This window comes from Bufo bufo, chromosome 6, assembly GCF_905171765.1.
Source record: "Bufo bufo chromosome 6, aBufBuf1.1, whole genome shotgun sequence".
Taxonomy (NCBI): domain Eukaryota; kingdom Metazoa; phylum Chordata; class Amphibia; order Anura; family Bufonidae; genus Bufo; species Bufo bufo.
The window spans coordinates 304,657,333-304,681,461 of record NC_053394.1 but is presented as its reverse complement, the minus strand read 5'-3'; the positions used below and the strand labels follow the sequence as shown (position 1 = coordinate 304,681,461).

Sequence of the window (24,129 nt, the reverse complement as noted above, 5' to 3'; positions counted from 1 at the left end):
GCAACATGATTGGGTATAAAAAGAGCTTCTCAGAGTTGCAGTGTCTCTCAGAAGCCAAGATGGGTAGAGGATCACCAATTCCCACAATGTTGTGCAGAAAGATAGTGGAGCAATATCAGAAAGGTGTTACCCAGCGAAAAATTGCAAAGACTTTGCATCTATCATCATCAACTGTGCATAACATCATCCGAAGATTCAGAGAATCTGGAACAATCTCTGTGCGTAAGGGTCAAGGCCGTAAAACCATACTGGATGCCCGTGATCTCCGGGCCCTTAAACGACACTGCACCACAAACAGGAATGCTACTGTAAAGGAAATCACAGAATGGGCTCAGGAATACTTCCAGAAACCATTGTCAACACAATCCACCGTGCCATCCGCCGTTGCCAGCTGAAACTCTACAGTGCAAAGAAGAAGCCATTTCTAAGCAAGATCCACAAGCTCAGGCGTTTTCACTGGGCCAGGGATCATTTAAAATGGAGTGTGGCAAAATGGAAGACTGTTCTGTGGTCAGACGAGTCACGATTCGAAGTTCTTTTTGGAAATCTGGGACGCCATGTCATCCGGACCAAAGAGGACAAGGACAACCCAAGTTGTTATCAACGCTCAGTTCAGAAGCCTGCATCTCTGATGGTATGGGGTTGCATGAGTGCGTGTGGCATGGGCAGCTTGCATGTCTGGAAAGGCACCATCAATGCAGAAAAATATATTCAGGTTCTAGAACAACATATGCTCCCATCCAGACGTCATCTCTTTCAGGGAAGACCCTGCATTTTTCAACAAGATAATGCCAGACCACATTCTGCATCAATCACAACATCATGGCTGCGTAGGAGAAGGATCCGGGTACTGAAATGGCCAGTCTGCAGTCCAGATCTTTCACCTATAGAGAACATTTGGCGCATCATAAAGAGGAAAGTGCAACAAAGAAGGCCCAAGACAATTGAACAGTTAGAGGCCTGTATTAGACAAGAATGGGAGAGCATTCCTATTTCTAAACTTGAGAAACTGGTCTCCTCGGTCCCCAGACGTCTGTTGAGTGTTGTAAGAAGAAGGGGAGATGCCACACAGTGGTGAAAATGGCCTTGTCCCAACTTTTTGGGGATTTGTGGACACCATGAAATTCTGATTCAACATATTTTTCCCTTAAAATGGTAAATTTTCTCAGTTTAAACTTTTGTTCCGTGATTTATGTTCTATTCTGAATAAAATATTAGAAGTTGGCACCTCCACATCATTGCATTCAGTTTTTATTCACGATTTGTATAGTGTCCCAACTTTTTTGGAATCCGGTTTGTATGTATCTAAGTTATATCTGTATCTAAGCTATATCTATATTATATAGATATAGCTTAGTTATATATATAACTTAGATACAGATATAGCTTAGATGCAGATATACAGTCAGGTCCATAAATATTGGGACATCGACACAATTCTAACATTTTTGGCTCTATACACCACCACAATGGATTTGAAATGAAACGGACAAGATGTGCTTTAACTGCAACTGTCAGCTTTAATTTGAGTGTATTTACATCCAAATCAGGTGAACGGTGTAGGAATTACAACAGTTTGCATATGTGCCTCCCACTTGTTAAGGGACCAAAAGTAATGGGACAGAATAAAGATCATAAATCAAACTTTAACTTTTTAATACTTAGTTGCAAATCCTTTGCGGTCAAAAACAGCCTGAAGTCTGGAATGCATAGACATCACTAGACGCTGGGTTTCATCCCTGGTGATGCTCTGCCAGGCCTCTACTGCAACTGTCTTCAGTTCCTGCTTGTTCTTGGGGCATTTTCCCTTCAGTTTTGTCTCCAGCAAGTGAAATGCATGCTCAATCGGATTCAGGTCAGGTAATTGACTTGGCCATTGCATAACATTCCACTTCTTTCCCTTAAAAAACTCTTTGGTTGCTTTTGCAGTATGCTTTGGGTCATTGTCCATCTGCACTGTGAAGCGCCGTCCAATGAGTTCTGAAGCATTTGGCTAAATATGAGCAGAATTCATCCTGCTGCTTTTGTCAGCAGTCACATCATCAATAAATACAAGAGAACCAGTTCCATTGGCAGCCATACATGCCCACGCCATGACACTACCACCACCATGCTTCACTGATGAGGTGGTATGCTTAGGATCATGAGCAGTTCCTTTTCTTCTCCATACTCTTCTCTTCCCATCACTCTGGTACAAGTTGATCTTGGTCTCATCTGTCCATAGGATGTTGTTCCAGAACTGTGAATGCTTTTTTAGATGTCGTTTGGCAAACTCTAATCTGGCCTTCCTGTTTTTGAGGCTCACCAATGGTTTACATCTTGTGGTGAACCCTCTGTATTCTGGTGAAATCTTATCTTGATTGTTGACTTTGAAACACATACACCTACCTCCTGGAGAGTGTTCTTGATCTGGCCAACTGTTGTGAAGGGTGTTTTCTTCACCAGGGAAAGAATTCTTCGGTCATCCACCACAGTTGTTTTCCATGGTATTCCGGGTCTTTTGGTGTTGCTGAGCTCACTGGTGCGTTCCTTCTTTTTAAGAATGTTCCAAGCAGTTGTTTTGGCCACGCCTAATGTTTTTGCTATCTCTCTGATGGGTTTGTTTTGTTTTTTCAGCCTAATGATGGCTTGCTTCACTGATAGTGACAGCTCTTTGGATCTCATCTTGAGAGTTGACAGCAACAGATTCCAAATGCAAATAACACACTTGAAATGAACTCTGGAACTTTTATCTGCTCATTGTAATTGGGATAATGATGGAATAACACACACCTGGCCATGGAACAGCTGAGAAGCCAATTATCCCATTACTTTTGGTTCCTTAACAAGTGGGAGGCACATATGCAAACTGTTGTAATTCCTACACCGTTCACCTGATTTGGATGTAAATACCCTCAAAGTAAAGCTGACAGTCTGCAGTTAAAGCACATCTTGTCCGTTTCATTTCAAATCCATTGTGGTGGTGTATAGAGCCAAAAATGTTAGAATTGTGTCGATGTCCCAATATTTATGGACCTGACTGTAGCTTAGATATAGCTATATCTAAATGATGGGCAATTATTAACTTTTTGTGTCCTGGGGGTGGTATTAGGAGTGTAATGTGGACTTGTTGAGGGGGCCAGGGCTTATCAACGGTCCCCAGATGCGGGAGGGGAACGGGTAAACTGGCCCATGGAAGTGAGGGAAGGAGCCAGACACCTAACCTGCTGCCGAATCAATCTATCACCATGGCTTTGGTAAGGATCGCGCATGCGCTATCGCTTACAATGGCCGAGGCTGTGTAAGGAGAGCGAGAGAGGGGCGGGCACCAAAGGCTCTGACGTCTCGTTTACAGAGCCGGGCCACTCCCTCAAGCAGACAGAAGCTTGTAAACGAGACGTCAGCACCTGAGCAGGGTTGACGACATCGGGGGTCGCATGACCCAAATCGGTAGTGGCGAAACAGCGCAAAATCAATAAAGTAAGTGATTTAGAAAAGTGTTTAATATAGTAATATAATAGCTCTTAGCATACATTTATATAACTCAGATAACCCCTTTAAGAAAGGCGAGTGCTATAGGTGAAATCTAGCTCTGCAGTCTTAGGAACACCTGGCATTATTACATGTGGGCACGCAGGGCCGGACTGGCCTACCGGGATACCGGGAAAATTCCCGTTAGGCCGGTAGCCTTGACTGTCGCACGGCCGGCCGTGCCGACAGCGAGGAGGCTCCTTGACTGGTGCAGTATATATTACAGAGAGTGAGTGACTGACAGAGAGAGGAGCCCATTCCCCCACCCACAACAGCAAGCTCCGGTGTAACGTTATATTTCCCTACCCTCGTCACTTCCGATCGCACCGGACATGACGTGAGGAGGTGGGAAAGGGGTAGGGAAATTTCACAGCAGAGTGCGCATACGTATTTTTCCCTTCCCTAACCGCTGGTGAGGCTCCCGGCGCATGCGCAGTGTCGGCCGGTGTCCAGTTAAGAACATTTATCCAATCACCGCGCCTGCGCACTGGCCCGTAATTTTTCCCTACCCTAACCGCTGGCGAGGCTCCCGGCGCAGCGCATTTTGCTGTGAAATTTCTCTATCCCGTCGTTGTGCGCCTGCGCGGCACACCTCCTCACGTCATGTCCGGTGCGACTGGAAGTGACAAGGGTAGGGAAATCTCACGAGGTAGGGAAATATAACGTTACACCAGCACGGACATTGCCCAGAGCCTGACTCCTCCCACACATGTGACTGATCACATGATCATGACATCACGGAAGGTCCTTTAGCCTAGTAGCTGCTGCTTGTGCAGAGCTGTCATCCGGCTGTTCAGGGCTGTGTGTCAGGTAGGAGGCTGAGTACAGAGGCTGGTGATTTTATCAATAGTAGTTTCAATAGGAGAGCGATTGTTTCAGCAGTAAAAAAAGACTTTACATACAAAGACAGTTATGTGCGCGGTCTAGGACACATGAGGGGACATTAATAAAGTAATGCTGTGACACATAGGGCCATTAGGGGGACCAGCATAATATGCTATATGTGTCATTCACACATATAGCATCTTATGCTGGTCCCCCTCATGGCCCTATGTGTCATAGCACACATCCCCCATAACAGTGCATCATCCATAGGTTCCCCATAACAGTGCCTACCACAGATCCCCATAACAGTGTCATCAACAGATCCTTCATAACAGTGCCATTCACAGATCCCCCATAACAGAGTCATCCACAGATCCCCCATAACAGTGCCATCCACAGATCCCCTCCATAACAGTGCCATCCACAGATCTCCTCCATAACAGTGCCATCCACAGATCCCCTCCATAACAGTGCCATCCACAGATCCCCTCCATAACAGTGTCATCCACAGATCCCCTCCATAACAGTGTCATCCACAGATCCCCTCCATAACAGTGTCATCCACAGATCCCCTCCATAACAGTGTCATTCACAGATCCCCTCCATAACAGTGTCATCCACAGATCCCCTCCATAACAGTGTCATCCACAGATCCCCTCCATAACAGTGTCATCCACAGATCCCCTCCATAACAGTGTCATCCACAGATCCCCTCCATAACAGTGTCATTCACAGATCCCCTCCATAACAGTGTCATCCACAGATCCCCTCCATAACAGTGTCATCCACAGATCCCCTCCATAACAGTGTCATCCACAGATCCCCTCCATAACAGTGTCATCCACAGATCCCCTCCATAACAGTGTCATCCACAGATCCCCTCCATAACAGTGTCATCCACAGATCCCCTCCATAACAGTGTTATCCACAGATCCCCCATAACAGTGCAAATAGACCTCTAGCACAATTCCCTTAAAATATTGCATCACATATTGTTATCGCATCCTGGTTGGGAAAAGCTGGTCTACTGTGATAATATAAACAATGGGGGTTCTACAAAAGAGCTATAGTGGGGCAAAATTCATATTCGTGTTAACGTGTTTTAAAATGAATGCTTTCGCCTTTTATAAACAAGTAAATAATGACGCAATGCTGTGGGGCTGGTATGCAAGTTTTTCCAGGGCTGGTTTTTATCCCCAGTCCGGCCCTGTGGGCATAGTAGGCTGCCAATGGAACTGACTCACTGGCGTTTATTGATTATTTGACTGCGGATAGAGGTACCAGATCAATTATGAAGTGTACATGCCAGGGGTATAGCCAAAGGCTTAGGGGCCCCTGATGTTAAAATTAAGCTTCAGGTCCCCCCCCACCACACACACACACTCCTGATCAATCACACGTTTCAGGTTCCTAACTCTGTAAAGATCATTATGTATTTCTCACCTGCTCCACTCCAGTTTCTCTGGTACAAGTATCTTGGCTCTGTTCCCCAGATGTTGTCAAAATCCGCAATCCAACCATTTGCTGAGGTCCCGCCATGACCCTGTTATATAAGAAAAGAAGATGAGGAAAAATTATATATTACCAATTGTGGCTTTCAAACTCACAGTGTAGACGGAGTGCTCTGCATTACTTTATCAATCTGTGGCTCTCCAGCTGTTGGAAAGGTACAGCTACCAGCCTACAGCCTACAGCTATTGGGGCCTACTGGAGGCTGGTGGTCACTGGATTCCATTGATAATAACTGTTAATAAAGCTGTAAAGGAAGGGGACAGTGAATCCCTGAAGTCCACCTGCACCACTGTCCCTACCTACTTGCACGATCCCTCCTAAGCGACAACCCACAACTGGACCACAGTCCCTTCTTAGCTAAGTGCAGGGGCCTAAACCTATAAGTATAAGAGTAGTTAGACAGAAAGAAGTCAGAACCAGACAGGCAAAACCAGGACCAGATAAGAATTCAAGAACAAAGTCAAAATCAGACCAGAGTCTAAACTAGAGAAATACATCAGAACCAACACAGGATACGAACACAAAGTCAAATACCAAACAAGGTCAGTGCCAGGAGATCATGTCAGGGAATAAACGGCAGTCAGGAGCAAAGTCAGGGACAATTCAAAAGTCAGAAACAGATCCAAACACAGGTACAATACACGGTAGTGAGGCAGCGAAGACCAATCATAGGCACTTGCTGCCTGTTTAAATCTCCCTCTGGCATAGAGCATGTGATGCCAGAACCATGTCTTATTGGCCCAATGCTTCTGTTCCCTGATAGGCCAAGCTTCTCCTATGTCAGTGGGGCTTGCTGCCATGACAATGGAACAATGCCGGCAGCGCCGCCGTGAAGGGGCGGAACCTGTCACAGGAGCACCTCCAGGTGAATCCATTACAAAAGCATCACCATGCATAGTGTACAAAACCATGCTCGCGGATTTTTTTCAAGGCATAATACTAGAAGCAGATATGAATGAACCATGTAAGGGTACTTTCACATTTGCTGCAGAGGATTCCGCCGGAACTGGCTGCCGGATCCGGATGTGAATCCATCTGACAAATGCATTGAAATACCGGATCCGTCTCTCCGATGTCATCCGGAAAAACTGATCCAGGATTGCATTTTTAAAAGTCTGCGCATGCGCAGACCGGGAATGCCGGATCCGGCACTAATACACTTCAATGTAAATTAATCCTGGATCCGGAATTCCGGCAAGTGATCAATATTTTTGGCCGAAGAAAAAACAGCAAGCTGCGGTATTTTCTCCGTCCAAAAAACATAAGAGGGACTGAACTGATGCATCCTGAACGGAATGCTCTCCATTCAGAATGCATTATGATAAAACTGATCTTTTTTTTTTCCGGTATTGAGCTCCTGTGACTGAACTCAATACCGGAAAACAAAAATGCTAGTGTGAAAGTACTAGCAAATGCTGTTCTTTTAAGTGCCTCTCCACTCTGGATAATACACCAAAAAAACATTTCCTCTTTGATGTCCTTTTAAATTAGAGATAAAGCTATAATGGCTGTGGGAGCACCTTGTCCTCTTTTTGTTTACACATGCACAGTGGTTCACCATTACAGACTAAGGAATCAGGTACTGCATCTCGTCTCACTCACGTGTTATGGGCCAGTGGTGTTCAACCTACAGTATCTATACCTTAGGGAGTACATGTCGCAGACTCATGGGGTACATCAAGGGGAAAAAAGGGAAACATCAAGAGGAAAAAAAACTAATCTAACACTGTCCTAGTGTAGTACCCCAGAGTCGTACTACCATTCCTACACCCTGCTACTGTCTCTAATCGCTAACCTCTAATGTCATCTGAGCATTTATTTCAGGTCCTCTTACGCTGTACATTGATTAAATTTCTTTGAAACTGTTATGTTCATGTACTGTGGCTGGTTCACCAGCAGGTGGCAGTGTATCTGTCAAAAACAGATTTTTAGATAGAATGAAACTCACCATCTCATTCTAACCCCTGTTGGGCAGAAGTGGGCTAGTCCTGCTTCCTACCAAGGGAGGGGAATTGCCACCCCTCCTACAGCAGGAGTGCCAAAGGGGAAGCAGCTCATAGAGCACTGTGACTCTTTATAGATACGAACAGAGTATCACGAGGGGTCAACTCTGTGTGCTGTCCGCATCCGCAGCTCCATTCCGTGGCCCCACAAAAGTGATAGATTATGTCCTATTCTTGTCCGTTTTGCAGACAAGAATAAGCATTTAAATAATGGGCTGTCCGTTACGTTCCGCAAATTGCGGAAGGCACACGGGCAGCATCCGTGTTTTGCGTATCCGCACTTTGCGGACCGCAAAACACACCACGTTCATGTGAACAAGCCCTTAGCCAGATGCTTAGTGAATGGGGCTACATTTTTAACCAAATTTGACAAAAAGTCATAAAAAAGTCACAAGTATACACTGGTCCCCTGATGGAGTACAAACAGAGCCTTTGCAATAAATACAACAACAACAAAAACAAGGGTATTTTGTGTAACAAATTCATAAAAATTTAGGACTTTTTGTAGACTATGTTCACACAACGGATTTTGAAAATCCGCCTACAAAATGTACATTACAATACATTTTTTTATGCAGTTTTTGTTGCTTTTTTTTAAACCAATGGGTGTTTACCTCAATATAAAACTGCATTTTCAACTCATGGTGCGTACATGTATGGAGTGTTTTTTTGACCCTTTCCATTCATTTCAATGTGCGATTCAGCGAGGATTCTACCCCAAGATAGAGCAATGCATACAGCTTCTTTTTTCCCATGTGGAAAAAAAAAACTAATGCTGTTTCCCATTGAAATGAATGGGAGGCTGTTTAGAGGTGTTATTTTAGAGATGATTTTGAGATGGAAATGCGCCCAAAAACCGTGTAAACTGGCCCTTAGACACAATCTTAAACTGCCCCAGATTTACAGTATCATAGTGGTTGATGCTGGATGATAAATGTGGTTTACCTATAGAATGTCTCATCACCTATTGTATGGCTTAGTTTACTCCCAAAAATGTTCCAAAATGTTGGTGTGGTTTTTCTTTTTGGTTCATGATACAACCTTTCCCATGAAGCCACAGCCCTTTCTTCTAAACCACACCCTTTGCTATACAAGACACAGCACAGAAGGCTGCCATATGTTATCTATTATTAGATAATGCCGCGCTTACCTGTCCAGTCTTCTTAAGCAATGCCTGGACTGAGGGGTTCCTAAAATATGACTGGGTATGAGGGTCCCGCTGTGGGTTGTATGGAGGGATAGCCCCCCACAGATGGGGCAGTCTGTTACTACGTGTCAGGCTGCTCACAGCATTGCCGTCCAATATAAACCCCCTTTCCTGTTCTTCCCTCCATTGCTTCTTGCGGGTGGGGAACTGGCTCCAATTTATTAGTCTTGCTGGTGGGTGAACCATGTTCTCTGTAGCAGCTAAAGAGAAGAGTGTGATGTCACAATGACTTGATGTAGAAACAATGGAGGAGGCGGTGGCTCCGCATAGGAGGACCTCATACTATTAGCCAATCAGATCAAAGCTCATAGTTTTCTGACATATGATAAAATATGGAAGCAGCAAACTGATTGGTTGCTATGGGCAAATGCTCTTTTTATCTATAGGAACCCATATGTATGTTTTCTCACAGTGTATTAGTGCACAGTAACCTATAACTGCAACTGTGTGAGGTCATCAGGTTAGTTTCAAGGCTCCCTGCAAATTCTCCCTCAGGTGCCAATCAGATAATGGGTAAAAGGGGACATCAACTGACTAATTGGTCCATCTTATATTGAGCAACTTCTTGGTTGGTGTCAATATGTCAAGTCATGAAACAAGACTGAATCTGTTGGTACTGAATAAACTGATTCGACATTAATCCATATTCTAAGATGATCTCACCTCTTCACTGTTTGCAAACTTTTCTTCCATTCTCCAAAAAGTTTACTATCTCGTCCTGGAGAGAAATCTGGATGATTTCACAGAGGTAAGTGTTTAGAGATCCTGAAGGGTATTTTAATTTGTTTTACAAACTGCCTTCCAGGAAATTATGGTGTCTCTCAGAACAATGGATCTTTTCACATAGGATGGAAGGGCACCTATCTGTGTGCACAAGAGCGCAGAGGTCCCATGGGGCACAAAGATCAGATTCCAGCTCATAGGCAGAAAAGCAGTTAGATTTTTTGACCCAGTTTTAGGGGTAAAAGTAGTCAAAAAACTACTCGACTCTGAGAGTCAAGTTGTTTTTCACAATAGGTGCACACAACAGGAGGGTGTGCCTAGTTTATGACGAGGTGCACACCTCTTCATAAGGCCTTTAGCTTGCCGAGGACGCATTCCTTATCTTAAAAGGGATGTGGCTTGGCAAGAAATGAGCGTGGTCTGAGAGGCATCATTTGGTGTAAAAAATTGCACCACAATTTCTCAATTCTGCCATAAAATGATTATTACTCCTACCGGTAATTTAATTTTCCAGAGTCCATGACAGCACCAGAAGAGAGGGTCCTCCGCCCAGGACAGGAAACCCACAGATATTTGAGGGGCCTCTCCATTCCTTTTTTCAGAGACGAAAGAGAGCACCCCCGACATCCATACTTCTGATCCATCTGAATCCATAGGAGTTTAATTAATCGAACACTTTATTTGTTTTCACACCCTGTGCACCATAACCAAGACCCATCACCAACATCATAATAAAGAGAGGGAAATATAAGAGTGCTGTCATGGACTCTGGAAAATCAAATTACCAGTAAGAGTAATAATAATTTTCCCTTCGCCCTATGACAGCACCAGGAGAGATCCCAGAGATAGAAAATTAGGGTGGGATAATAGCTTGCTGAACCTTGCGACCAAAAGAAAGGTCAGAAACAGAGGAGAGGTCCAGCCTATAGTGTTTACAGAAGGTGTGACACAGTGAGGGATTGTGTCTGGCGAGGCAGGCATTTTCCTCCATGTGCGACTGGGCTGGTTTCCAGCCAGGTGAGGTCAAATACCGGAGTTTAAGTGCCGGCCGGGTTTTGGCAGCACCTGGCTGTCCTTAAATAGGCAGCTGGGCTCAGCAGAGAGGTCTCTGTTTTTGGGATCTGAGGCTTTGTGCCGTGCTGGAGGGCTGAGAGCCGCACGCTGGAGAAACAGGCCCCCTAAAGTCGTCTGCTTGGTAGCTCTGTAATTGTGACAGTAATTAATCTTCTGCACTTTTCTGTAACTTCTGCTGTATGGGGACAGACTAGCTGAGGAGGGATGGCTTCTCCTAGGTCTCTAGGTATCTCAGATGGATTCTCAGAGGATGCTTTCTTCCTGGAACTCTGGAGGTGGTAGTTAGTTTTCTGCTTCTTTTCATCCTGATGAGGCTGAAGGTGCTCAGACTGGGAATATGATCAAGTCTCAGCCGAGACAAGATCCTTGCTGTCTTCCCTATGCAGGGGAACTCCTTACACACACACCCTACCCCAAGCAGGGGGTGGGCTACACCCTTACTCTAACTTCCTTCTCCACCCATGCTGCAGGATGTGGGAACAGCCCACTTAACTCACAGAGGGGGAGCTAAGCTGGAATAATCTACTGGGACTAGTACCTGGCCAATGCATTACTGCCACTTGCTGGTGAACCTGGAAAATTACAGGAACAATTGTGTTCAACATGATTTTAGATGCACATTTGTGAAGACATAATATAAATTACATCAGATGACAATATACAGGCTCTTAGAAGATAGTAGCGGGGTAGAGGCGTGTAGTAACACAACTCTGGGGTGTTACATATCTACCAGAGCGAAACTCCACAATTGGTGGAGGATGCGGGCAAGAGCAGTGAGGCTGGCGTGAACGCCGATATTTTTGGTTTCTGCATTTTTCAGGCACGGTTCTGTGTCATACATTAAACCAGCTGTATTACAACCAGTGCCCCACGACAAAATGGAGGCTGTTGTGAAGGCCCTCATGGAGGCTAATCTGCAGCAGAGAGAGACAAACCTGCAGCAACGCAAGGCTAATAAGCAGCAGCAGGAGACTAACCAGTTCTTCTACAACACGTGATGGCTTTGCAGACAGCAGGGGCAACCCCGAGCGTCCACGATGCCCGGAAAGCAGTCCGTGCCACGATTCCAAAGATGACCCCCGCAGACGACATCGAAACCTACCTAGCAATGTACGAGAAAGTGGCCATCAGGGAAAAGCTACCCCGTGACCAGTGGGCTGATGTCGTCGCTCCATTCCTGGCATCCAATAACCAGCGGGTGTATTTCGACTTGCCGGACGATCAACCGGCCGACTACCAATAGGTAAAGGGTGAGATTTCGGCAAGACTGGGGGTGAATGTGTTGGTCCGGGCCCAGCAGGTACATCAGTGGGAGTTTAAGCCGGCTGAGCCTGCAAGGACCCAGTATTATAACTTACTCCACCTATTGCAAAAGTGGCTACAGCCTGATGTGCTGAGACCCACGGCTATTCTGGATAGACTATTGGCTGATCTGTTCTGGAGGGCTCTGCCACCCCCTCTCCAGCACTGGATCGGCCAGGTGTCTCCTGGCAACGCCCTAGAAATGGTGCACCTGGTGGAGCGCTATGAGGCTACTAAGACTGTTAGAGGGGGTTCTTTTGGAAAGGGGGCAGTCAAACCCCGTAAATCTCCCAGACCTGGCGGGGTGTACCCTCTACGGACCTGGTGTCACGACTGTGACTGATCCAGACCGGTCTGGGAGGAGAAGGTCGCAGCGACTTGCTACTCGCGATAGCTTGTGAGTTTGCTCCGTGGTTCAGGGTATGTCATCCGGGTTTTGCCTTGTGAACCTTTTTGTCCTGACTGGGAGTTTGTAGGCATCCTTCTCAGGTGAGTCCTGTCTGCCACTCCCAGATACTATATTAGTTTCAGTTTCACTTGCAGTCATTGCCAGATATAGTCCTTACTTCCAGTGCTACTCTGACCTTGGAAGGAGATCGTTTGATGGTGTTGCTGTGGAGCTCTTGTCCGGCGTGGACTGTCGTGTTTGGGATCGCCTTCTCTGCTCGTGACTGGATAAGTCTATCTCTGCTGTTGATTGTTTGTTGCTGTCTTCCCCTGTTGTTCTCCTAGACGTGAGTGATGGTGACTAGTGCTCCCATCGGCCTTTCCCCAGTCTAGTCTTGTTAGGGTGACTGAGGGTTTAGGCATCCTGCTCGCCGCACGGGTTCACACCCCGTCTAGGGTATCAGGGCAGACAGGTGCCAGCTCAGGGTTAGTCAGGGGTGGCCATTCTATTCCCCATCCGTAGATAAGGGTCCCCCTTCCCCTCCGTCTGGTGCGACACGACTGCTGCTGGGATAGCGGTCGTGACACCTGGCTCTGTAGTCTGCTGGTGGTGTCAGGAGCCTGGCCATGTAAGAGCTGACTGTCCCCATCAGGTGGAACCCATGGATACTAACTATGGCTACTGTCAGTCCCTATATGCCAGGAAGCTGTGTGCAGCAGGTACCCCAATAACTCTAAACCACCTTTGCCAGGTGGAGGTAGTAGACACTCCACCGGAGGCTCTGCTGGACTCAGGGAGTCTGGTGTCCATAGTAAGGGCTCCCCTGGTATGGTCAGCGGAGTATACTGGCCGGAAAGTCGGGGTCATGTGCATCCATGTAGACTTAAAGGACTATCCCACCTCCCTGGTGTCTCTAACCACAGGGGCTGGCAGATGGACTCACGAAGTGGCAGTTGCACCAAATTTACACTACGAACTTATAATAGGGAGAGACTTCCTGGCACTGTGGCCTGCTATGAGAGTGACTGATACCAATTACACAGGGGTAACCCTAGCAGAGTGGCCCGGCTCAGGGGGGAGACCAGAACCCTGGGAACCTGAGACCGAAGGGCCAGCGGTAGGGGTGACCGCCACTTTGGTGGAAGAGGGGGAGACAACCCCACTAAGTGTGATAGTGGGAGATGTGGAGGACTTGCTGCCAGGTCCTGAATTGGCAGACCTCAATGTCTACGGGGATAATTTTGGTACTGCCCAACGTCGGGACCCAACCCTATACCGCGCCTGGGAAAATGTGTTAATAATAGATGGTGAACCACAACAACCTGGGGCAGAGTCAATGTTTCCCCGTTTTGTCGTTCATCAGGATATGTTGTATCTGGTAAACCAACTACGGGGTGAGCCTACTGAACAGGTGGTGGTTCCCAAGGATTATCGCAAGCTTGTGTTAGATCTAGCCCACCAACACGTTCTCGGGGGTCACCTGGGGCTGCAGAAAACTCAGGATCCTATTCTACAGCAGTTTTACTGGCTCAGCATATTCAAAGAAGTGGAAGAGTTTTGTAAGTCTGGCCCGACCTGCCAGATAACTAGCCCCCGGCCACATTTCTGTAGTCCGCTAGTACCTCTCCCGATTATCGAAGTACCGTTTGACCGAATGGCTATGGCCTTCATAGGCCCAGTACCAAAATCCGCCAGAGGGCATCAACACTTTTTAGTCATTCTAGACTACGCCACTCGGTACCACTGCAACATACAGTCACGTCCATAAATATTGGGACATCGACACAATTATAACATTTTTGGCTCTATACGCCACCACAATGGATTTGAAATGAAACAAACAAGATGTGCTTTTACTGCATACTGTCAGCTTTAATTTGAGGGTATTTACATCCAAACAGATGAACGGTGTAGGAATTACAACAGTTTGCATATGTGCCTCCCACTTGTTAAGGGACCAAAAGTAATGGGACATAATAATAATCATAAATCAAACTTTTACTTTTTAATACTTGGTTGCAAATCCTTTGCAGTCAATTACAGCCTGAAGTCTGGAATGCATAGATATCACCAGATGCTGGGTTTCATCTCTGGTGATGCTCTGCCAGGCCTCTACTGCAACTGTCTTCAGTTCCTGCTTGTTCTTGGGGCATTTTCCCTTCAGTTTTGTCTTCAGCAAGTTAAATGCATGCTCAATCGAATTCAGGCCAGGTGATTGATTTGGCCATTGCATAACATTCCACTTGTTTCCCTTAAAAAACTCTTTGGTTGCTTTTGCAGTATGCTTTGAGTCATTGTCCATCTGCACTGTGAAGCGCCATCCAATGAGTTCTGAAGCATTTGGCTAAATATGAGCAGATAATATTGCCCGAAACACAGAATTCATCCTGCTGCTTTTGTCAGCAGTCACATCATCAATAAATACAAGAGAACCAGTTCCATTGGCAGCCATACATGCTCACTCCATGCAGTGGCGTCTCTAGCTTTCAAATTTTGGGGGGGCACACTGGGGGCCAGGACAAAAGTAGGGGGGGCAGCTATAACAACGATACATTTACACAAGTATGCTTAGAAATGCTGCGATACTTTACCCAATACCTAAAACCGCAACAGGGAAGAAAAGTCCTGCTGTCTGTGGTTTAAAAAAAAAATAACAATCACTCAGATTTCAACATGTCCTAGTTGCCTGTGGATGACACTTTTATAGGGAGGGGTATCTGTGGATGACACTGCTATGGGGGGGATCTGTGGATGACACATACCGTATATAGCATCTTATGCTATATGTAGGGGTGCACCGAAATTCCGGCAGCCGAAAATATCGGCCGAAAATGCACCTAATCCACTTCGGCCGATATTGTTACATATCGGCCGAAAATATGGGGTGTGGGATTTGTCACCCACCATCTGCGGGCGGGCGGTTTACTTTGTCACTGCATCTTTATTTTACCTTACAGTCGTGACGCTCCAGTAACTAACAACTCTGCAGACAGAGCGGAGGCCGGCGTAACGTCACTTACTCACGTGACGCGCCTGCTCCGCCTCCTTCATTCATAAAGTGGGCGGAGCAGGTGCGTCACGTGAGTAAGTGTCGTTACGCCGCCCTCCGCTCTGCCTGCAGAGTTGTTACTGGAGCGTCACGATTGTAAGGTAAAATAAAGATGCAGTGAGTAGTCTGCTGTGAGCAGCAGGGCCGGGGCTGTTATGGGTAGGGGGATCGGTCTATGGCACTGCTATGGGGAGGGGGGATCTGTGCACTGTTATGGGGAAAGGGATCTGTGCACTGTTATGGGGAAAGGGATCTGTGCACTGTTATGGGGAAAGGGATCTGTGCACTGTTATGCCCATAACAGTGCACATATCCCCTTTCCATAACAGTGCACAGATCCCCCTCTCCATAACAGCGCCACCCACAGATCCCCCTCTCCATAACAGCGCCACCCACAGATCCCCCTCTCCATAACAGCGCCACCCACAGATCCCCCTCTCCATAACAGCGCCACCCACAGATCCCCCTCTCCATAACAGCGCCACCCACAGATCCCCCTCTCCATAACAGCGCCACCCACAGATCCCCCTCTCCATAACAGAGCCACCCACAGATCCCCCTCTCCATAACAGCGCCACCCACAGATCCCCCTCTCCATAACAGCGCCACCCACAGATCCCCCTCTCCATAACAGCGCCACCCACAGATCCCCCTCTCCATAACAGCGCCACCCACAGATCCCCCTCTCCATAACAGCGCCACCCACAGATCCCCCTCTCCATAGCGCCACCCACAGATCCCCCTCTCCATAACAGCGCCACCCACAGATCCCCCTCTCCATAACAGCGCCACCCACAGATGAATTTCATTCATGAAAAAGAATTATTAATAAAATCATTTAAAAAAAAGTATTTTAAAAGTATTTGGGCAAAAAAGCAGTTTCGGTTTCGGTTTCGGTTTTCGGTCAAGGGCATCCTGAATTTTCGGTTTCGGTTTCGGACCAGAATTTTCATTTCGGTGCACCCCTAGCTATATGTGTCATCCACAGATCCACCCCATGACAGTGTCATCCCCATTTCCCCCTCCATAACAGTGTCATCCACAGATCCCCCTCCCTATAACAGTGTCATCCACAGATCCCCCTCCCTAAAACAGTGTCATCCACAGATCCCCCTCCCTATAACAGTGTCATCCACAGATCCCCCTCCCTATAACAGTGTCATCCACAGATCCCCCTCCCTATAACAGTGTCATTCACAGATCCCCCTCCCCGCCTCTCACAGGAGTGTACATTTGACATTTCTAAACTGTAATCCATATCCTGCAGTAACTTTAACTTTAAATCAGGATTCAGCGGCCACTCATCTCTGCTAGTACCTTAACCTTACACCACTCGGCTAGCTTCGGTAACAGGGCCAGGCTACAGCCTGCAGGCACTGCCTGTTAGTTGTTACTGAGCGAGTGCTCATTTCTGCAGGTCAGAGGATACGGATTACAGTTTATAAGAAATGTACACTCCTGTGAGCAGTTCAGTGGCGGATCCAGAGCCTGGTCTCGGGAGGGGCACTTCCAGATTATTTTCTGTCCACCACCACAGAACAAGGGTGCTTATAGAACAGACTACACAGTGTAGAGGTATACTGTATATTGTGTGGCACAGTGTAGAGGTATACTGTATATTGTGTGGCACAGTGTAGAGGTATGCTGTATATTGTGGGGCACAGTGTAGAGGTATACTGTATATTGTGGGGCACAGTGTAGAGGTATACTGTATATTGTGGGGCACAGTGTAGAGGTATACTGTATATTGTGTGGCACAGTGTAAAGGTATACTGTATATTGTGGGGCACAGTGTATGCTACATGTGTAGAACAAACATATTTCACATGAAAACTTACAATTACTTGGCTTGACCCTTGGGGATCTCGGACACCACTTCCACACTTGGCTAGGGTGCTCGGTGGAGCTGATGTGTTTTATCCTAATGAGAAAGATTTCATAATAAGGATTTTGAGAAAGGGCAGAGGGATAGCAGAGCAGGGAGAGGCTGGTGCTGCTACTAGGGGGTCATACCATGGGGGAGTAATAAAGCCCACCATAATGCCCCCCCCCCCCAGTAGAAATAATTCTCCTTATAATGTGACAATGCAAAAAATACCCCTTTGTAATGCCTCCAGTTGAGCTAATGTCCCCATAATGTGCCAGTATAAATTACCCCTATATAGTGCCCCCAGTAAAGGCCCCCATAGTGCTCCTCTCCCCCTTCCTCCTAGTGCCCTCCATATTGTACCAGTATAAAATGCCCCATATATCGTACCCCAGTAGATGCCCTCAGTGTCCCCCTTAATTTGCAAGTATAAAATTCCCCTTCTTTGTGCCCCCCCGTAGATGACTCCATAGTACTCCTCTCCCCCTTCCCCATAGTACCCACCATAATGTGTCCCAGTATAAAATGCTACTGTACAGAGCCCCCCATATAAAATACCCCTTCTTTGTGGCCTCAATAGATGCCCCTATAGTGCCCACCAATAATGTGCCAGCAATAAGTGCCCCCAATAACGTGCCAGTAATAAGTGCCCCCAATAACGTGCCAGTAATAAGTGCCCCCAATAACGTGCCAGTAATAAGTGCCCCCAATAACGTGCCAGTAATAAGTGCCCCATCATGTGCCAGTAATAAGCCCCCCATTATGTGCCAGTAATAAGCCCCCCATCATGTGCCAGTAATAAGCCCCCCATCATGTGCCAGTAATAAGCCCCCCATCATGTGCCAGTAATTAGCCCCCCATCATGTGCCAGTACTAAGCCCCCCTATCATGTACCAGTAATAAGCCCCCCCATCATGTGCCAGTAATAAGTCCCCCCATCATGTGCCAGTAATGAGCCCCCCCATCATGTGCCAGTAATAAGCCCCCCATCATGTGCCAGTAATAAGCCCCCCCAATGGGCCAGTAATAAGCCCCCCATCATGTTCCAGTAATAAGACCCCCCAATGTGCCAGTAACAAGAGCCCACTAATGTGCCTGTAATAAGCCCCCCCATCATGTGCCAGTAGTAAGCCCCCCAATATGCCAGTAACAAGAGCCCCCCATCATGTGCCAGTAATAAGCCCCCCCCCATCATGTGCCAGTAATAAGCCCCCCAATGTGCCAGTAACAAGAGCCCCCCTAATGTGCCTGTAAAACTATTGTAAAAAAAACAAAATAAAACACTTATACTTACCTCCATGTTAGCGATGCGATGCAGGCGTCTTCCAGGCCTGTGTCCCGCACTGTATGGCTCAGGCCTAGTGGCTGCAGCCTATCAGAGGAAGGGTAAGGGACAAGCCTCTCCCTCCCCTGCCACAGCACAGGCAGATGACTATGGAGATGAGCGCAATGGAAGCGCTCATCTCCCTGTTGTACCCGGCTGCAGCCGCTCAGTTGGGGGGGGGGGGGCATTTTAGTTGGGGGGCACATGGGGGGGCACAGCGTGATGTAGGGGGGCCGTGGCCCCCTCTGGCCACCCCCGGCGACGCCACTGAGTCTCCATGACACTACCACCACCATGCTTCATTGATGAGGTGGTATGCTTAGGATCATGAGCAGTTTCTTTCCTTCTCCATACTCTTCTCTTCCCATCACTCTGGTACAAGTTGATCTTGGTCTCATCTGTCCATAGGATGTTCCAGAACTGTGAAGGCTTTTCTAGATGTCATTTGGCAAACTCTAATCTAGCCTTCCTGTTTTTGAGGCTCACCAATGGTTTACATCTTGTGGTGAACCCTCTGTATTCACTCTGGTGAAGTCTTCTCTTGATTGTTGACTTTGACACACATTCACCTACCTCCTGGAGAGTGTTCTTGATCTGGCCAACTGTTGTGAAGGGCGTTTTTTTCACCAGGGAAAAAATTCTTCGGTCATCCACCACAGTTGTTTTCCGTGGTCTTCCGGGTATTTTGGTGTTGCTGAGCTCACTGGTGCGTTCCTTCTTTTTAAGAATGTTCCAAACAGTTGTTTTGGCCACACCTAATGTTTTTGCTATCTCTCTGATGGGTTTGTTTTGTTTTTTCAGCCTAATGATGGCTTGCTTCACTGATAGTGACAGCTCTTTGGATCTCATCTTGAGAGTTGACAGCAACAGATTCCAAATGCAAATAGCACACTTGAAATGAACTCTGGACCTTTTATCTGCTCATTGTAATTGGGACAATGAGGGAATAACACACACCTGGCCATGGAACAGCTGAGAATCCAATTGTCCCATTACTTTTGGTCCCTTGACAAGTGGGAGGCACATATGCAAACTGTTGTAATTCCTACACCGTTCACCTGATTTGGATGTAAATACCCTCAAATTAAAACTGACAGTCTGCAGTTAAAGCACATCTTGCTTGTTTCATTTCAATTCTATTGTGGTGGTGTATAGAGCCAAAAATGTTACAATTGTGTTGATGTCCCAATATTTATGGACCTGACTGTACCTCGGCCAAACTCATAGCTAAGGAGTTAATGGAGATGTTTTCCCGAGTAGGACTACCTAAAGAGCTTCTGACCGACCAAGGGACCCCTTTTATGTCGAAGGTGATGAGGGAACTCTGTAAATTGCTGCACATAAAACAACTACGGACGTCCGTTTACCATCCAAAAACAGACAGTGTGGTAGAACGGTTTAACCAAACATTCAAAAATATGTTGAAAAAGGTAGTGCCTAAAGATGGGAAGGACTGGGACCTCCTTCTGCCTTATCTCATGTTCGCAGTGCGAGAGGTACCCCAGGCCTCTACTGGGTTCTCGTCCTTCGAACTGCTATATGGCAGACACCGTGGGAACAACAACCCACTCCACATAAAAGTGTAATTGAGTACGTTAGCCAGATGCAAGATCGGATAGAGACAGTGTTGCCTCTTGTTAGGGAGCATATGGAGGCAGCTTAGCGAGCCCAGAGTCGGGTCTATAATCGGCAGGCTCGGGTCTGGATCTTTAACCCGGGTGATCGGGTTTTGGTTCTGGTGCCGACCGTGGACAGTAAGTTCCTGGCTAGGTGGCAGGGGCACTACGAGGTACTCGGGAAATTTTGAGATGTTAACTACAAGGTACACCAGCCAGGGCTGCGAAAGCCAGAGCAGGTTTACCATGTGAATTTACTCAAACCGTGGAAAGATAGGGAAACCTATACAGAAGACAGCCCACGGCTGGGTTTTCTAGGAGAAGAGGTACCAACCCCTCTGTCTGATGCAAGAGAGGCGGCTGCCACAGTAAAAATTGCTGACAGCCTGTGCTCTAAACAGACTCAGGAGGCCAGGGAGTTTGTTAGTCGGAACACGGATGTGTTCTCGGACCTCCCTAGACGCACTTCCATAATCCAGCATGACATTGTCACTGAACCTCAGGCAAAAGTCCAATTAAAACCATACCGGGTACCCGAGGCTCGGCGACAAGCCATATTGGAGGAGGTGCAGCTAATGTTGCAGCTAGACGTCATTGAGGAGTCAAAAAAGTGAGTGGGCCAGTCCTATAGTATTGATACCCAAGCCGGACGGGATGTTGCAGTTTTGTAACAACTTTCGAAAACTTAATGAGCTTTCCAAATTCGATGTGTATCTCATGTCCCAGGTGGATGAGCTCATCGAGAGCTTAGGACAAGCCCGGTATTTTTCTGTTTTGGACCTCACGGAAGGGTACTGGCAGGTGCCCTTAACAGAGGCTGCCAAAGAGAAAACTGCCTTCATCACGCCTGAGGGGCTGTATCAATATAAGGTCTTACCTTTTGGTCTGCATAGCGCCCCCGCCACATCGTCGTCCACATCGTCGGTATGCTTCGGCTTACCTGGACGATATTGTTATCGACAGTACTGACTGGGAAAGTCACCTACCCTAAGTGTAGGCTGTAGTGGACTCTCTTTGGATAGCTGGCCTAACTGCTAACCCCAAAAAATGAGCGATAGGGTTAGAAGAGACTAAGTACCTGGGGTATGTCATTGGGCGCGGAGTCATCAAACCCCAAGTGAACAAAATAGAGGTGATACGGAATTGGCCCTGACCTGTCACCACTCGGCAAATAAAGTAATTCCTGGGAATGGTGTGCTATTACATGAGGTTTGTTCCCCACTTTGCTACTCTAGCAGCGCCCTTGACAGGGCTCTTGAAGGGACGAAAATCAGTGATGGTTCGCTGGGATAATCGTGCAGAAGAGGCTTTTGCCGCTTTGAAGTCGGCCCTGTGTGGGTCACCGGTTTTGGTGACGCCCGACCTTAAGAGGGGGTTCGTGGTACAAACAGATGCCTCCGAAGTAGGCCTCGGTGCTGTACTGTCTCAGGAAGTCAACGGGGAGCAGCATCCCATTGTCTTCCTAAGCCGCAAGCTCACAACAGCCGAAACCAGGTACAGTATAGTTGAGAGAGTGCCTGGCTATCAAGTGGACACTCGGATCTCTCCGCTACTATTTGTTGGGGAGAAAGTTATGCCTGGCCAAAGACAGGAATGCCTGGGTCACCAGATGGTTTTTGTCTCTGCAGAACTTTAAGTTCTCGATAGAACACAGAGCAGGCCGGTTGCAGGGAAATGCGAATGCCCTGTCCCGGGTGCATTGTCTGGCGTGTGTCCACCCTCTCAGGGTTGAACAAAGGGAGGGGGGGGTTATGTGACACAGTGAGAGGTTGTGTCTGGCAAGGCAGGTATTTTCCTCCCAGCATGTGCGGCTGGGCTAGTTTCCAGCCAGGTGAGGTCAAATACCAGACCGGAGTTTAATTGCCGGTCCGGGTTTTGGCAGCACCTGGCTGTCCTTAAATACGCAGCTGGGCTCAGCAGAGAGGTCTCTGTTTTGGGGATCTGAGGCTTTGTGCTGTGCTGGAGAGCTGAGAGCCGAACGCTGGGGAAACAGGCCCCCTAAAGCCTGTCGTGGACTACTGGAGGCAGAACTGCCAGCAAGATGACTTGTGTTATATGAACTTTCCATTGTGTGTGAATTAACACCAAGACTGCAAAGTTACATGCAGTTTTGTGCAATTGCCTCAAGTGTGAATAAACACTGACGTTTTGAGTTAAGAACTTGTATTTTACCTCTGTACTGCGCCCGCTTAACCTATCTACCAGAGCGAAACCCCACAAAGGTTAGAGCAGACGACCAGGTAGCCGCTTTGGAAATATCGTGGATTGATGCGTCAGCTCTTTCTGCCCAGGAGGTAGATATTGTTCTTGTGGAGTTGCAGTCTAACCCATATATATTGGTTTCTGTAAGGAAACATAAGCTAGACAGATAGCCTGTTTAATCTACCTAGCTAGGGAACCTTTGCTAGCAGCCTTTCCTTTATTTGGTCCTGTATACTGTACAAATAAAGAACCTGACTTCCTCCATTCCCTAGTAGCATCGAGGTAAGCTAAAACACACCTCCTGATATCCAAATAACTAAACTCCAACTCCTTCTGACACTTGGGAATGGCACAAAAAGATGAAAGAACTACCTCCCGAGCTTTATGAAAACTGGACACTACCTTGGGAAGGAAAGCTGGGTCTGCCCTAAGGACTATTCTATCTTCCTGGATAGAGGTATATGGGGGATTGATGGACAAGGCCTGAATATCCCCTATTCTTCTAGCCTATGTAATGGCTACCAGGAATGCACATTTAAGAGTCAACATCCTGATAGAGGCCTCAGAAATTGTCTCAAAGGGCTCTTTCACCAAACTCTGCAAAACTAGATTCAAGTACCAAGGAGGAACTCTCAAAATTTTAGCCGGAATGTCCCTTGCAATTGCCTTACAAAACCTCATGATAAGAGGATGGACAGCTAACCTAGTGTCAAACAAAACACAAAGCCGAAATCTGGACTATTAGGGTACTAAGGGAAAGACCCTTCTCTAGACCTTTCTGAAGAAAATGCTAAATCATTGGAATAGAGAGATTACAATGTGAAAAAGGATCAATTCCCAGGAAGGCAAACAAAGCCTCCCAGATTCTAGCATAGATCCTGGTGGTTACCGATTTCCTACTTTTTAGCATAGTGGAAATGACGGATTCTGGCAATCCTATATGTACTAGCAGCAACCTTTCAAAAACCAGGCTATCAAGTGGAGGCCTTTTACCGAAGGGTGGATGACTGGACCCTGGCTCAATAGGTCTGGGATCTCTGGTAGCACACCAAACCACAGTACACAGCATGTAATAAATCCACAAAATATTTTATTTATTACATATTAGAAAATACACAAATGGCGTGGCCTGAGAGCGCATGGAGTAGGTCGCACCGCACATAGCTCCTGCAGATATCCTGATTTTTGAGTGGTAGCAACCCCCTGAATCGCTGATCCTTCCTTACCTGGTGGTTGAGAGGTGACCGGAGGGTGCAGTGGTAAATTTCTGAGTTCCGACATGCCGAGGAAGTCCGGTAAAGGGCCGCGATCCGACAGGCCAGAGGTGAGCCGGCGTGGCGCCGAGGAAGAAGAGGGGCCGGCCTTACAGCCCAAGCTGAGCCAGAGTGCGGTCGCAAAGCTGAGCAGGTTTGCTCGCACAGATAGCGATGTGGGAGATTGGGCCGAGGGAAAGGAGACGGACGTTCATACCTCCTCTGAGCAGGAGGATGGATCCATTGATGGGGAGGCCCTGGATGCGGTGAATTG

General features: G+C 47.2%; 1 protein-coding gene across 1 annotated transcript in view; it reads right to left on the bottom strand.

The window, feature by feature from the left end:
* Positions 1 to 23,883, bottom strand: part of C6H17orf98 (chromosome 6 C17orf98 homolog) — a 38,004-nt gene extending 14,121 nt beyond the window's left edge. The window contains exons 1-3 of the mRNA XM_040438468.1: positions 23,829 to 23,883; positions 9,001 to 9,257; positions 5,779 to 5,878 (exon numbers count right to left, since the gene is read on the bottom strand). Coding sequence (XP_040294402.1) covers positions 5,779 to 5,878; positions 9,001 to 9,257; positions 23,829 to 23,883 — 412 coding nt within the window. The remainder of the gene's footprint in view (positions 1 to 5,778; positions 5,879 to 9,000; positions 9,258 to 23,828) is intronic.
* Positions 23,884 to 24,129: the final 246 nt, after the last annotated feature.